Here is a 17,336-nt window from a genome sequence, read left to right as displayed (position 1 = left end):
AGAACTTGTGCAGGCAAGATTGGTAGTAGGCAAACTACAAATATGGTGGGGAGAGGGAGGGATCTGCGGATGGGGTTTTGAGAAAATTTGCGGCTTTTGGTTTTTCGTTATCAAAGTCTACTGCCACGGAATGCCTCATAGCAGCAGTTGTAGAGTCATCACTCCACATTGTCTTTGGATCGTCACGATCAGCATTAACAACAATTTTTTAAAAAATAAATAAAAAGATGAAATAAAATGGCTATTTTGTTGCTTTTTTTTTATTCTTATTTAGAATTCGACTTATTTTAAAATAAAATAAAATAAAAGTAACTACAGAAAAAAACTACCACCTGTCACAGAACAAAGATGCATATTCCAAAACTCATATAAATTGATCAAGTAGTTTTTTTAGAAACTTCTTTTAAAAGTTTTCAAAATTTTTTTTTTTTAAATTGAAAATCAAAATTTACAATTTTTAGCAATTACAATGTTTTAATTATTTTAAATACAAACATCTCAGTAGTTGAATTCAGTTGTCGCCCTTGAATTTTAATACATTTTAAAACACTCCGACTCACTCGTCAAAAAATTTGATTTTCTTAGTTAAAAAACAAAATTACTTGATCAATTTATATTATTTTTGGAGTATGATATCTTCATTTAGTTATGTGTACGTACATCGTACATCATAAAAATTTGTATTTTCTATATTTTGATTTTTAATTAAATCGAATTCTAAAGAAGAACTTTTTTTTATCCATTTTTTTTTCGTTTTTCTTTTCTCTATTAAATGATAAGAACTAGATTTTGTCTGGTCTTTCATTTTTGTCTTGCTCGACTTACAACTGTTAATTGCTGCTCCTGCTGACTCCAAAGGTTTCGTTCATTTTATTTTTTTATTTATTTATTTTTATTCGACTGGAATGTTGATCTGCAGCATGTTTTCCTTTTCACTTTTTCAAAATTTCACGGAGAGGACAGGACAGGAAGATGGCCATTTGCCAAGTCTCTCCGTTATCTGTTATCAGGAAGGTTGTCCTATGCTCACATAATTTTCAAGCTCCTCAAAACGTTGCAAAGCCTGAAACTAAATAATAAAAAAGAAAGATTGTTGTAAGCAAGTTTTAATAAATTGTCAATATAAAATTTTTTTTTAAATGCCATATATTAAACTAACTTCTTTTGATAAATAACAGAATAAAAAATTATATAGACATACATATGTATATATGTATGGCACAATTACGTTGACACACTGGTTCTCACCAGATCACTGAAGTTAAGCAATACTGAGCCTGGCCAGTAGTAGATAGGTGACTCGGCGCTGTATGTATCTTCTGGGAAGGTTGAGCATGGGGCCAACACCCTCACCCTGAAAGAAGAACTCCTCACTGCAAAAGCATCTAGAAAGTTGTAGATGGCCTATGCCCCTTCAAGGGCTCAAGGCTATGGATGGGGATGGATATGTATATATAGATAAAAAGTTTTTAAATATATATAGCTATATATATTTGGATTTGGATTCTTCGGACTACTGCTCTTATAGTGAGTGTCATTTTTACAATGTTTCAGATGATATAACTTCTGACCTTCTTATCTTGTTGAGCTCTGTAATCTTTCTGTTTAACTCGAGAATTTGTATAGATATATGTATATTAAGTTTTGAAAATTTCTAATAAAACCTTTGGTTGTATTTAGATACTTTTCATCTTGAGTTCTATTTTCACAACATTTTAGTTGATTGTATTATTCGGATTCTTCCGACTACTGTTCTCATCTTCAGTGTCATTTTCACACTGTTTCAGTTGATATAATCTCTGACCTTCTTCAGGTGTATCTTGTCCAACTCCGGAATGTTTCTAGTAATAAATATTATAAATAGATATTAACAACTAGAAATAAACATAGGTTTATGGCTCCTAAAATTTGTACCAGAATTGCCTGCAAGGACCCATGGCACAGTTGTTAGAGTACTTAGAAAAAATCAATTGTAAAAAGTGATCTTCTGAAGGTTGAAGTGTGTGGGCGACTGAAAAATACAATTGTGAATTACTTAGGACCTCTACCCAGTTATGGCTGCCGGAACAAGAGCACGCTACTCCCGTGAAGTAAATAAAGGGTTCCGCTCAACATTCCGTCCAAATTCCCGAGTTTGACAGAAACATTCCCAAGTTCAACAAGATACACCTGAAGAAAGTCGGAGGTTACATCGACCGAAACATTGTGGAAATGACACTCAAGATGAGAACATAGTTCGATGAATTCAAATAATATGAATAACCAATCCTCATCTCAAAAATTCAGAAATGTCATTTAAGTTGATGTAACCTCAAATTTGTCAAATGGAACCCTTTATTTAATTCATGGCAGTAGCATGCTCTCGTTCTGTCAGCCATGACTGGGTAGAAATCCCAAGTAATTTGCAATTGTATTTTCAGTGTTGTCTGCAAATAGAACAAGTAAAAGTTTTAAGTAATTCTCAATTGTATTAATAGTATCGCCTGGACTGAGGATTGAACCACCCACCTCCAAAAGAATCTCACTTAGAACTGAAGTACTTTCTTCTTTATACCACTGGCCTAGAGACTGAAGCTTCAGTCCTCAGTGTGGGTAATACTAAAAATATGCTTGTGAATTATTTAAACCTTCTACCCAATCATGTCTAATGGAACAAGTGAAACCAACTCTGTGAATTAAATAAAAGGTTCCGTTCGGTATTCCATGCAAATTTCCAAGTTCAACATATTTTATTGTCTATTTCTTTTTTCCATGTTAGCATTTTTGTACATTTTCATCTTTTTGATTCAATAATTGTTTGTTGCATTTATCCTGGTCAGGTTGAACCAAGTTCTTCCTTGAACTGCACTTCGTCTTGAAGCACGACAGCCCATGCACGGCAGCCCAGAGCAAGGTTGCATGAGACAGCTAATGAATCGTGATTACACCGTTGAACCCTGGCCACCTACAAATCAGACGTTTAGCCATGTCTTTCTTGATGAATGCTGTCTAGATACTCCACCATTAAACTCGTTCACCAATAAACTTGGGCCACTCAGGCAAAAAGGTAGAGAAGATTACGTTACAAATCAATTTTCCCAGCTGAGTAAAGAACTGCATGCCTAAATAATTGAAGACATTGCTGTAACAAGACAGACAGTAGAGATTTTATTTTGAGCAGTTAGAAAACAGTCGACATGTTGACAAAATTCTGCAGAGGCAGTCATTGTCAAAAGATTCCAACTTTCGCTGATTGATCACTGTCATTGGTCATGACGCACTTAACTCAATAATTTCTCTTTCTTTGAATATTTTCAAGTCAAAGGTGGGTTAACATTTTGATGTGTCCATTTTTTCAATCCCTTACATTTTCACCTTCAAAAATGAGTTTGTTATTGTTAACACTAAATATAAAACTGAATGATCTCCCTTGAATGAAATTTTAAGTATTGAGTAACATGCTGATATCTAGTGAGTTTTTTTGTTTTTTTGTTTACATAGGCATCACCACATTATCAAGGCCAAGAGGCCACTCAAGGATAAGGGTTAAAGAGTGTACATTAGAAATTGGACAATATAGTAATCATTAGTAATGAAAATTTGATAAATTTGATACCTTATATGGAACGGCTCATCAAGAACTTATTTACGTTAGACTTGAACACAACCATATTGTAGTCAGCCGGAAAGCAGGAAAACGGAAGACAATTCCACAGGCGTGCAGTTCTAAGAAAGAAGCTTTGTTCATGGAATCTACGTTTAGGTTTAGGCATAGATAAAGAGTGTGGGGAAATTATTGATAGTGTTTACAGCTAGACGAGTGTTTCTTGTGAAAGTTTTGCGAGGGGGGACCATAGATTGAAGCTCAGTCGAACACTTTCCATGAAAATAACGATACATCAGAGACAAACTCGCAACATCTCTTCTGTGAGATAGAGGTTGCAAGGAGGAGAAAAGGACATCTCCTACGAGGCTACGAAGTCTATTTTGAACTCTATCAAGGCAGGCCAAGTCCTTTCTAGCAGCTCCTGCCCAGATGTGGCAACAGTATTCCATCCTTGGACGTACCTGGCTCTTATATAGATAGAGAATAGCATCAGCAGTGAGATATCTACCGGATCGATAGAAAGATCCCACCCTTTTTCCAGCGGCCTTGGCAACAGATTTGATGTACGTGTTCCATTTAAGATCAGGAGTAATGGTCAAGCCCAGAAGCTTGTCAAAACTTGAGGCCTCCTGAAGACGAGAGCCATTCATTTCAATTGATGCCAGATGTGGATCAGAATGTTGATGATGTAAAGAGAGAAGCTTGGTTTTAGATGCATTAAAAGTAACCAGCCACTCCTTACCCCATTGTACTACGTGCTCAAGATCAGAGGAGAGAGAATTGGAGAGAACTTGGTCGTTTACTGTCTTAGATGTGCTACCATAAATGGTAGTGTCGTCAGCATAGATGTCTACAAATGATGTAAGGATGTGATTTGGAAGATCATTAATATAGATCAGGAAAAGAGTTGGGCCCAGGATGGATCCCTGAGGGACACCGGCATTAATACTGTGAGCTTCTGATTTTTGCCCCTCAACTACTACTCTTATGAACCTATCAGAAAGAAATGATTTAATAATTGAGAAGACATTTCCAGCAATACCATAGCTAGAGATCTTATGAAGTAAACCTTTATGCCATACCCTATCAAAGGCCTTAGATATGTCAAGAGCAATTGCCCTAGAAAGGTTGCCTCCATCGAGAGATTTGCTAATCCTATGAGATATAACTGTAAGCACATCTGCTGTAGATCTAGCAGAACGGAAACCATATTGAGTGTCACTAAGAAGGTTATTTTTGTTGAGATGGTTGATTACTTCTGTATTTAACACAGATTCCAGCAACTTACTCATGACGCACAGGAGACTTATTGGCCTGTACTGAGAGGGGGATGAGCGATCACCTGAATTCTTAAATACAGGGCATACTGATGAAATTTTCCAGGGAGATGGGAAACTATCCTCCTTAAGACAATGTTTAAACAGTTTTGTAAGTATGGGCGCTAGTTCAGGTTGAAGTTTTTTTAGTACTATAATTGGAATACCGTCAGGGCCAGTTGCTTTACTCGAATCAAGGTTTTTGATTAGCTTGGCAACATCACGTACAGATATACGTATATCACATAGCGTGTTTTCTGATACAGGAGGAAATATTGGGGGTTGGCAGCCTTGATCGCAAAGGGTAGAATTAGCTGAAAAGTTCTTGACAAAGAGTTTGGCTTTGTCTGATGCTGACGAGATTACCTCAGGTCCATTGATAATAGTTGGGATGGAGCACACGTTTCTGTTCAGGATTCTGTTTGCTATTTGCCAAAACTGGTGGGAACCAAGCCGCTGCTCAGCTACTTTGGACTTAACAGATTGAGCATACAACTCTCTTGCGTTCTTTATTACTTTCTTACAATGGTTGCTGGCAGTCCTGAAAGCGGCTTTAGTTTTCATACATCTATTACGTTGGAAACAGTGGAAAAAGTGATTTCTGTGCGCAATGGCAGCAGCACATTCTGGAGAGAACCATAGCTGGCTGTTAGGTTTTTGCTGAAACTTTTTCCAGGGTATGAAACAGTCAATACCTACAATTAACCATTCCGTCAGGTCTAATACTATAGAGGACACATCCTTTTTAAACATGGAATGCAGAGGTAGATCAGATATAAATGTACGGAAGCTATCCCAGTCAGCCTTAGTGTATCGATATACTGTACGATGGAGAGGTACGTCTGGGGACTTATTACATTTCATTTTTATCTTAATTGATACAACAGAGTGGTCGGAAGATCCAAGAGGCGACAGAACAAAAACTGAACATAGTTCAGGGCAAGTTGTGAGAAAAAGGTCTAGTAGGCTCGCATACTGGCCGTCATTGTCAGGCACACGGGTGGGTTCCTGAACAATCTGAGTGAGGTCATAGGCAATGGAGAAATCATGACAGAACCTCCCCTCATCATCGGTCTTGTTAGAGTGGGTCAAAGGTTTTATGTACAACATGAAAGAAATTTTTTTATCTTTCTCATCTAAAGTACTCTGTTATTTCATTTGTGGCGATTTTTAATATTTGTTTGTCTCTGACGAGTTGTATGATTGTACAATGGACTATATTTTTCATCAGGACAACGAAACATGTGCAAGACAATAATGGAATAAATATATACTATAAGTAAAATAGTTAAGAATAAGAATAACAAATTATAATTATGGACCGATTCTGTTCTTTAGCCATTAAAATGTAATTTGCCAGAATATGAAAGGGAAAAGATAAAATATTGACGTCTTATGTACAACATGAAAAGAACCTGAAATCTTAAGAAAATCTCCATTTCAGTAATTATAGGAGCAACTGAACTCATGAAAAAAACAAATTTCAAAAACTATCTGGCAAATATACCCGGTAAACCAAGTGCAAGAGAGATACAAACAATTGGGAAGGTTAGAATTTTAAAAAGATCTCTTGGTTAGAATGCATGAGACAGTGGGTGAATGCCTGGCATCTGGTAAGATGCTCCATTCTTAACTAAACCAAATAGACTATATTTTTCATCAGGACAATGAAACAAGTGTAAGACAATAATGGAAAAATACATAAGCATTCACCTATAAATAAAATAATTAAGAATAAAAAATAATAAATTATGATTGTGTATTGATTTTATTTGGTCACTGCAATGTAACTTGCCAATATATAAAAAGGTAACGAAATACCAAGGCTTTATATACGACATGAAAAGAAACGGGAATCTTAGGAAGATCTCCACCATTCCTGTAATGATAGAAGCAACTGGACTCATGGAAAAAGAATTATGAAAACTACCTGGCAAATATAAGTGTAAGAGAGATACAAACAACTGCACTTAATAGGATGGCTAGAATTTTAAAAAGATCTCTTGGTTAGAATGTATGAGAAAATCTGGTAGTATGCCCCATCCCCAGCTAGAACAAAATAAGAAAATTAAACTTTTATTTTTTTTTTTTAAATAGATAAAGAAAATAAAAAAAATGTTGAGACGCGTATTATTTGTTCTAATCTTGAGTGTTATTTTCATTACATTTCAGGTGAACATTGCCGAAATGATTGGACTGAATTATCTCCCCTGTTTTCAGATAACTTGGACTTCATACGATAAAACTGCAATTTACACCACTCACCTTATCTTTCAACTGTTGGATTTGCTGAATGGCTAACGTGAATAACATAATTGCTTCATTTAACCACTTCACTGTACATTCCACCTGAAACGCACAAAAAGAATAAAGTTAAAAAATTAGCAAAAAGTATTAAATATATGTTGTAATACTATAAAGTGGACCTGAGGGGGACTTGAGTCACTAAGTGCTGGGGGGGGGGGAGCAATAGACAAATGAACAGAAAACAATAGATAGGAAGTAACAAACAATGAATTTCTCTAGGTATTTTTAGATCGAGCTTTTTAGAGTTGACAGAACAATAGAAACTTATAGATAAAACAGGGAAAGGCAGCTTCCGATAGCCGTGGTGGGGTAGGGGTGTTAGGTGGGCGACCTCAGATACCAACGTAGAGGAGACAGTGAGTTGACAACTAGATGCCTGTCGTGGCAGATGGAAGTTGGACAGTTTTAGAGTTGACTGTGAAACAGAAATAAAGACGAACGTAACATCGATAGAACAAGGAGAAGACACACACACAAGTCCAACAGGCAATTATATGTGAACATTGGCGTTTGTGTTTTTCCTTTCTTTGTTCTACGACTTATTGTATTTCTACTTTTGTGAAACCGCTTGTGCTTCCATCGACAGTCGCCAGTGAGAAAATGATGATCCGGCCATAAGAGGAATAGTCAAACGAAAAATCCACGATACACGACGTTGGGAGTTGGCGATCTGTCAGAGTCGCGCCTGTCTGGTCACAATGTGAAGGACAGGTAAAGAGCTCTTAAGGTGTGATAAGCAATCCCTAGAGACGTCTCAATAAATCCATTGGTCTCCATCACTTCACTGAATTGGCAGATATCTGGCTGATAAAAATTCTTGATTCAACTAAAGAAATGACTTCCAAAGAAAATGTTATATTTCGGGTTATGTAGTTTAATGACCTGGTTAGAGACAGGTAAATTCCTGGTGTCTTCCTTGACCCAACTTTCACCTCCCAGGTTTTGCTGCAAATAGTGGGAAGCAGTGGGTAGCCGCAAACTGAATCAGAACAAGACACTGCAGAACTGCAGCAAACAAACACAGGTGGAGATAAATAGACTGCCCAATTTCCCCGAAGTATAAAAAAGCCCCCCCCCCTTCCGAATGCAGACCACCGGATCTTAAACTGTTCAGTCACTCGATTGAAAGGAGACTATGTGACAGCCATCTCTCTGACGACAATTTATCAGACTGGCTAAAAAATAGCAGTATAGAGGTCTAACCCATATCACTCTATATCTGTGCCTAAATCAAAACGCGGATTTCATGAGCAAAGCTTCTTTCTTAGAACTGCACGCCTGTGGAACTCTGTTCCGTCTGCCTGCTTCCCTCCGGACTACAACTTGGATGTCTTCAAGTCTAATGTTAACAAATTCCTAATGAACCGCCCCCCTAATTAAACACTTCATAAAATCTCCTCACTAACGTGATGTACTTTCAATAACCCTTATCCCTGAGTGGCTTCCGGGCCTTGATAAGTGGTGATCACTGTGTAAAAAAAAAAAAAAAAAAAAATGACACTACTACTAGAGATAAATTAGTTTGGAAGTCAATTTTGAAAAACATGTAAGCATGCAGATCACAGTAAAAAATGATTTTCTTTTTAAGTTGGAACATTTTGTTTTTTAAAAACCTTTTTCTGCCTAAATCCAGACTGTTTGTCAGAGAGAAGATTAGCTTTTGTGAGGTGGTGGACTACTGCCTCATTAATTAAGGTCTCAAATATTTTAGCGAAGAGGGGGAGGAGACTGATAGGGCGATAATTGAGAGGGTCAGTCCTTTCACCAGAATTTTTTTTTTTTTTTTTTTTTACACAGTGATCACCACTTATCAAGGCCCGGAAGCCACTCAGGGATAAGGGTTATTGCAAGTACATTACGTTAGTGTGGAGATTTGATGAAGTGTTTACTTAAGGGGGCGGTTCATTAGGAATTTGTTAACGTTGGACTTGAACACATCCAAGTTGTAGTCCGGTGGGAAGCAGGCAGACGGAACAAAGTTCTACAGGCGTGCAGTTCTAAGAAAGAAGCTTTGTTCATGGAATCCGCGTGTTGATTTAGACACAGATATAGAGTGGGGGATATTTTTCACAGTGGATTCAGCGAGACGGGTGGTTTTTCGTGAAAGATTGGCGACTTGTACACTGGTACCACAGAAGCCATCTCCCAGCTATTAGGGAAGCAAGATTCAGCAAGGCATTTATTGTACAGCTTGGAAAGTATGAGGGCTAGCTCAGATGAGCATTTCTTAATAAGTATAGTAGAGATGAGATCAAGCCCACATGCCTTGGATGTGTCTAATTTGTTTTATGATATCGTGGATGTGAGACGGGGTGATTTTCAGATGATTAAGTGTGGCTTCCATCTACATAGGGAAATTTGGGAGGGAGTTGTTTGTGGCTTCTACTTGTTATTAATTGCCCTTTATTCACTATTATAGATTTTCAAGAAATCAATGCATTCTCTGATTATTTCAGCATGCTTTCTTTTGGCCGTCACTATTTCTATCTTACAATGATTTCTTACATCTACGAATTTTTGTTTATTTGTATTTGACTTATGACGTACGAAACGGCAGAATGCATACTGTCTTTGTGCAATGGCAGCTTCACAATCTGTAGCGAACTATGGGAGTGAGTGGAGCTTGCTATAATACTTCCGTGTCGGAACATGTGCTTCGATGTCTGCTTTTCACCATTCAGCTGTCTCATTGGCATACTGTTGAACAGAAAGAGAGAAGAAGGGGCATCTCTGATGTGTTCTCTGATGGCTTCCTAGTCAGCCCTTTTGTAGTACCTTGTTGTTTTGAGCAATGGCTCCTCACCTTGACGTTGAGATTTAAGTGTGATGTCAACAACTAGGTGGTCTGTGTTTCCAAGTGGACTGTGGGCATTAGTCACACAATCCTCGAGTACTGGTGAGGAATAGGTTTAGACATAAAGCTTGCTGGCATTCATGATCGGGAAGGCAAGTTGGGAACATTACTGTCTGTGTGAGGGAATGGGCTATGGAGAAGCTATTAGGGTGTCCAGGTGCATTTGTGCAACCTGAGAAATCATGCCAATTTTTATGGTACACATTAAAGTCACGAAACACATGTATTTGAGCATTACTATCTACCGGAAAACACTGGAAAGTAAAATAATCGATTATTATGATTGTAATTGTTTAGATAGAAAAAATTTATTAACGCGAAAAGATCTGTTACGTTAAAATATCTATATTTAATAGTTCTCAGGAATGTTAACTTGATGGATGGAATTTAAGATACGTGACAAAATCACACAGCAACGATCTTTAGGCGATGTGTAGTGATGACGTAATGGAAAAGATAGATTTTGAAAGTTTAGTTACAAGAAAGATCAGTTCGATACGCAACGTGATAGCAGATAGGTAGGGTTTTGGACAGGATGCCCGTGAAAGTCAGAAGGGGGCGACTTAGCAAGTGTAGCCCTATACAAAGCATGTCAACTCTGAAAAAGAACCCAGCAAGAAATAAATGATTTTATCAAAATATAATTCGCGCTTTAGCGTTTTCACTTTCAGAGAAAGGCACTTTTGATTTCAGGACACATGAAAGGAAGATTGGAGATATGTGTTTTTTGCTGGTGTTCCCAACGATAATAATGTCCATCTCTTGTTTAAAGCCTGTCGATAAACTGTTAGCATATATATGCACACATCAACACAACAAAAGAGAACACTAAACAATCACAGATCACAACGCAGTTAATAGGATCATAAATGTTATACTTTTATAAATATACACTAGACGAATCACATATCAGAACAAGCCTGAAAGAAGTGCGCTCATTATCGATGTTACTGTCCCAAATGATTTTGGCCTTAATAGAACTGAACCAGAAAAGATAAAATATCAGGACCTAAAAATGATTTAAAAACAACATGGTTCCTTAAAGAAATCAACATTGTGGGTCCTCGATATGACCTTAAACTATATCCGATGGTGAGGCGCCAGCTTGCGGGATTTGGGGAGTGTAGAGCCACCCTTTAATTGCCATTGCTCCCAGGTCCACTCTGACTCGGAGTGGTAGTACCTGTTAGGATCCCAACTATGGGTTAAATAGAAATTGACTTGAAAAAAAAAAACAACAAAAAAACAAATATATTCTATTAAAATTTTTTTTCTTCAAAATCACTAGATTTGGCATTAAATAACCTGAAAAGGGTTGATATGCCGTAAAACAACCAACCAACCAACCAACATACCAGTTGTGATAGGAACAAATGGCCTAATGAAAGAAATTGAGAAAAATTTGGAATCTATCCCTGGCACGAAATACAGATAGCAGTCATAAAGGGAACAGCGTCTATTCTTAAAAGAGATCTCGGATATAAATTCAAATCATAACATAATCAAGTGTTGTTCCAGGAGGGAGCCCTTTGATCTTTTAAAACAAGTCAAAGTAAAATAATTAAAAAAAAGTCAGAATGTTTAACACTCAACAAAGACTTGCTATAAAATATTATATACTATTATCATAAATTAAATAAAATGAAATAATAGTTCAATCAAAAATTATATGTAAACCAGGAACAATCTAAAAAAAAAAAAAAAAAAATAACCAGCCTCTTCCCTTGAGGCTTGCATTTACGAATATTCGCAAGCTTAGAACTAACTTAGATGACATTGAATCATTTCTCCTAGTAAACACCCCGAATATCCTAGCATTAAATGAAACTAACCTACACTCCTCCATTCCCTCTAACCATTTAACATGCCTGGTTATCTCCCACTCTGCTGTAAGAACTCAGACAAACATGTGCACGGGCTTAGAATCTATATTCATAACACCCTCCCCCTGACTAGAGAAACAAAACTAGAATCAGATGACCAGGCCTTTATGTGCTTCAGACTAAACATGCAACACAATATTAGCTACTTGTATTTTCTCTACCGCTCTCCCTCAACCCAGGACTGTACCCTAATAAACGAAGTCTTTGACAGCAGAAATATAGTACTCTCTCTCGTTACTAGTGCGAAGGACATGTATTTGGTGACTTCAATGTCCACCACAATAACTGGCTTGGGTTCTCTACCTACAGATGCAGCTGGTAGCACAACACATCGTTTCGCTATATCTCATTCCCTATCACAGACGGTTACATTTCCGACACGTTTCCCAGACCAGCAAGATCAACATGCCTCACTTTTAGATCTATTTCTGACCACAGTTCCCGATTGTACAACAAATGCCCACAGCCCACTCAGGAATGCTGATCATGTTGTGATAATGGTAGAAATCACCCTAAATTCGCGACCCAAAACTGAAGACCCACTGCTCAAAACAACAAGGTATTACAAAAAGGCTGACTGGGAAGCCATCAGGGATCTCAGAGATGCCCTATGGCAAAATAACTTTTCTCTTCAAGCTGAACAGTGTGCAAATGAGACCACTGAATGGTTCAAAACTGCAATTGAAGCACATGTTTTCACACGGAAATTCTATAGCAAACCCCACTTTCCCCAATGGTCTACTTCTACTTGTGCAGCGGTCATTGCTCAAAGGCAGCATGCGTACCACAGATTCAACCGACATAAGTCCAATTCAAACAGACAGAAGTATATAGAAGCTAAAAGTAATTGTAAAAGAAAAATAGTGACAGCTAAGACAGAATACACTGAAACCACAAGAAAACGCATCAGAGCACAGAAATTAGGAACCCGTGATTTTTGGAAAATCTAAAACAGTGTAGTAAATAATGGGCAGCCAAACCTGCTTGCCAGTCGGTTTGCCTCAAACTCCACACTAGACCCGGCACACAACTCCCTCCCTCCCTCCCTTCACGACTTTCCTTTGTGGACAGACACGACATTACATGATTTGAAAATCACTCCTTCTCAGGCACATAGTATCATAAAAACCTAGATACCTCAAAAGCATGTGGACCCGATCTCATCCTGGCTGTGCTGTTAAAAAATGCTCCGCTGAGGTTGCTCCAGTTCTCTCCAAACTTTACAACAAATGCCTCAACGAATTTTGCTGTCCTGACTGCTGGAAAACCGCTTCTGTTGTACCATTTTTCAAGAATTCTGGCGAAAGAACTGACCCATTTAATTATCTCCCCATTAGCCTTCTCCTGATTGTTGCCAAAATATTTGAGTCCTTAATTAATCAAGCTCTAGTTCATCACCTTACGGCTGCTAAACTCTTGACCGACAATCAATATGAATTTAGGCAAGCCTGTTCCAGATCAGATATCCTAACTGTAATCTCTTAAGTATATGCCGTTCACTAGACAAAACAGGGGAGGGTAGAGCAGTAGCCCTCGATATTTCTAAGGCTTTTGACAGGGTATGGCATGATAGTCTTCTAAGGAAAATTAGATAATACATAATGTAATTAAATCCTTCTGAAGTAAGAGAAAAATCCAGGCTGTCCTCGACGGTCGTACATCTAAACAATATGATATAAATGCAGGAGTACCTCAGGGGTCTATCCTTGGACCTTTATTATTCTTGATATTCATAAATGACCTCCCTGATAAAATTGTTGATGGGTGTATTTGCTAATGACACCACTCTCTATAGCATCAGTTCGGAGGCCTGCAATATAAATGCTGGAGTCCCTCAGGGGTCAATCCTGGGCCCAACTCTCTTCCTGATCTACATCAATGACCTCCCTAAACACATACTTAAATCATTCGTTGACATCTATGCTGATGACACGACCATCTACGGCAACACATCAAAGGCTGTAAATGACAAAGTTCTCTCTGATTCTCTCTCCTCTGATCTCGAGCGCGTGGTTCAGTGGGGGAAGATGTGGCTGGTTTCCTTTAATGCATCCAAAACCAAACTCCTATCCTTGCATCATCAACGCTCTGATCCCCAGCTGGCATCAATTGTGATGGATGGCTCTCGTCTCTGGGTGAGGCTCAGTGTTTTGACAAGCTTCTGGGTTTGACCTTTACTCCTGATCTGAAATGGAACACGTACATTAAGTCTGTTGCCAAGGTCGCTGGAAAGATGGTGGGATCCTTCTACCGCTCCAGAAGATATCTCACTACTGATGCAATTCTCTATCTATATAAAAGCCAAGTACGTCCAAGGATGGAATACTGTTGCCATATCTGGGCAAGAGCTGCTAAAAACAGCCTATCCTGCCTTGACAGAGTACAAAATAGACTTCGTGGTTTAGTGGGGGATGCCCTTTTTTCTACCCTGCAACCTCTCTCCCACAGAAGAGACGTTGCGAGCCTGTCCTTGTTTTATCGTTATTTCCATGGCAGATGCTCGTCTGAACTCCAATCTCTGGTCCCCCCTCGTCAATCTTTCACGAAAAACACCCGTCTAGCTGAATCCACTGTGAAAAATTTCCCCCACTCTATATCTGTGCCTAAATCAAAACGCGGATTCCATGAACAAAGCTTCTTTCTTAGAACTGCACGCCTGTGGAACTCTGTTCCGTCTGCCTGCTTCCCTCCGGACTACAACTTGGATGTCTTCAAGTCCAATGTTAACAAATTCCTAATGAACCGCCCCCTTAAGTAAACACTTCATCAAATCTCCACACTAACGTAATGTACTTGCAATAACCCTTATCCCTGAGTGGCTTCCGGGCCTTGATAAGTGGTGATCACTGTGTAAAAAAAAAAAAAAAAAAAAAAGCATGCATGAGGGAAAAACAAATGAACACATATCTAAAAAAATGGCAGAAACACTAGAAGATGACCTCCAATCTGTAGTAGAATGGGACAAAAATTGAGGGTCACATTCAATGCTGCCAAGACCAAACTTGTTTCCTTCAATAATTACAAGAAACCTTCTCTACCACCAATAGCAATGGCCAAGAACACATTACCTGAAAGTATTTCCTTTAAACTCCTCGGCCTAACGTTTACAAGGAACATGAATTGGAATAGATACATTGAGAGCATTGCCAAGGCTGCTGTGAAGAACATGGGCTCTCTATCATGCTAGAAAACTACTTGCACCTGAAAGTATCCTGTACATCTATAAGGCCACCATGTATGGAGTATTGTTGTCACATTTGGGCTAAATCCCACCCTTTCACAGTAGAGATCCCTGGGTGTAAGGAAGCCTTCTACTCCAATAGTTTCTTCCCCAGAACTGCTAAACTTTGGAGCTCGCTTTTGCAATTCTGTTTTCCTAACTGTACTGACATGCAGAAGTTCAAGTGTAATGTGAACAGACATCTTGCTACTCATCTCCCTTCATAATACCCCTGCAACTTATGTTCCCAATAGTAGCCCTCTACTTCAAAGTAGTGCTGTGCCTTGTTTGGGGTGAAAATTTGAATATAAAAAAAAAAAAATTATATAATATACTATTATATAATATAAATTAATGTAATATATTATATAAATTATTCAAATCTTTGTTCATGAAAACAGGCAACAACTTTTATGACCTGTTTTCTCGTCATGTGCTCACCTGGTGTCTGGTTAAGATCTCCATCTTTTGGTTTTGTGTATTGTGGTTCAAATGGTAAAGAGCCAGAATCAATTTGGAAGTGTGGATATAGAAACTCAGAGAGACACTGTTCGGCACGGCTGGTTGAAAGACTTGCTGTAGGAAATCAAAGATAAAAAATGAAAACATTCACGATTAGTTCATAAAACGTTTTTCTATTCAAAGGCAAGCATACAATTGAGGTGGGAAGCAGTAAAGTTCAGTAGAAAATGCAGCTTTGTGTTATTTGGATCATTCAGATTACTATTCTCATCTTGAGTGTTATTTTCAAAATGTTTTGGTCGATGTAATCTCTGATATTCTTCAGGTGTATTGTGTCGAACTTGGGAATCTTTCTGTTGAAGTTGTGAATCTGTATAGAATTTCGAATGGAACCCTTTATTTAATCCATGGGGTAGTATGCTCTCTAAAAATTTTGTGCAGATTCCCAAGTTTGACAAGATACACCTGAAGAAGGTTGGAGGTTACATCAACCGAAACGTTGTGTGGATTACACTTAAAATGAAAACAGTAGTCCAGAGAATCTAATTAATACAAAGAACTTATTATCTCAACTTTTCAATAATAAATTTAGACAATCTAGTTTGCCACTTTTGCACATATTAGCCCCTTTGAGGTTATTTAACACTAACATACAATCCCTATTGTATATGATCCTTTGTATAGAATCTACTGAACACAAGTTGCTATTTTTTATCTGCAGCTTGTAGGAGGGGATCACAACTGTCACAACAGTATGAATGCATAACTGAACCAAATAAATTCATTAAGAAAACTTAGTTGCAAACATGCCGAAGAGAATTTTTGAAGTAATTCGTAATAATGGAGGCTATACTAAATACTGAGCCCGTTTTTAGTAATTTATAATTGCCTTTTGTTAGATAAATTATCAGTGGTCTTATAATTTTGACCAGGTGAAAATGTTTATCTTTTTTTAAATAATTATTAGATCAGGGTTAAGGTTTCGAATAAAGCAGATTTAATTTTTTTCCATCATATTTTCCCTTTTGGCAATGGTTTCAACCATTTGTTTGATTAAAAATTCGATATTATGTGTAAACGCTTACTTTCTTAAGTGGTCTTATGATTTTGACCAAGACTGTATCTACTTGACTTTTCAACTGATTTTTAATCAAAAGGATTCCATTTATAAACACCTTTTCAGAATTTTGACAGGGAAATCATTTTACATGGTAAAGTAAACCTCCTCCTCCTCCTCCTCCTCCTCCTCCTCCTCCACCACCACCACCACCCATAAATAGGGACAGTAAGTTAAAAAATTAAAACATTATAATCTGAAAACTTAGCATAAAAATTTTTCTCTATTTTTGTGTTTTAGATAGACAAGCACCATTTTCTTTTACAAAAAAAAATGTTCATAATCTGAAGATGTTATCATACAAAGATTTTTTCATCCTCTGATAAAAGGAGGCTGGACCTGTAAATTCACATTCATCCATTCATCTGTCCGCACTCTTCTCAATAATATCTTAGAATTTTTTAAAATTTTGCACAAACATTAAACATGATATGAGTAAAAAAGAAACAATGGATTTTCCGGGAAAAACTCTGGTCACTCAGCGAGAAAGTTCATTTAAAAACTGACCTTTAAAGACGAAAAAGCTAAATGCAAATGAGCCAATAGTAATTGCGACATTTTTAACAACTAAAAACTCAACGAATAATGCAA

The 17,336-nt window shown here is 37.6% G+C and overlaps 1 protein-coding gene across 1 annotated transcript in view; it reads right to left on the bottom strand.

Annotated features, from left to right (window-relative positions):
• Positions 1–244: 244 nt before the first annotated feature.
• The window catches only part of LOC145278762 (protein rogdi-like), an 82,407-nt gene continuing 65,315 nt past the window's right edge, over positions 245–17,336 (bottom strand). The window contains exons 9-11 of the mRNA XM_080130685.1: positions 15,608–15,742; positions 7,168–7,251; positions 245–1,069 (exon numbers count right to left, since the gene is read on the bottom strand). Of these exons, the coding sequence (XP_079986811.1) occupies positions 1,007–1,069; positions 7,168–7,251; positions 15,608–15,742 (282 nt within the window). The 3' untranslated portion in view covers positions 245–1,006. The remainder of the gene's footprint in view (positions 1,070–7,167; positions 7,252–15,607; positions 15,743–17,336) is intronic.

This window comes from Euprymna scolopes, chromosome 1 (genome assembly GCF_053919585.1).
Source record: "Euprymna scolopes isolate OS-2025 chromosome 1, ASM5391958v1, whole genome shotgun sequence".
NCBI classification, from domain to species: domain Eukaryota; kingdom Metazoa; phylum Mollusca; class Cephalopoda; order Sepiida; family Sepiolidae; genus Euprymna; species Euprymna scolopes.
This window is presented reverse-complemented; position numbering and strand designations above follow the sequence as displayed.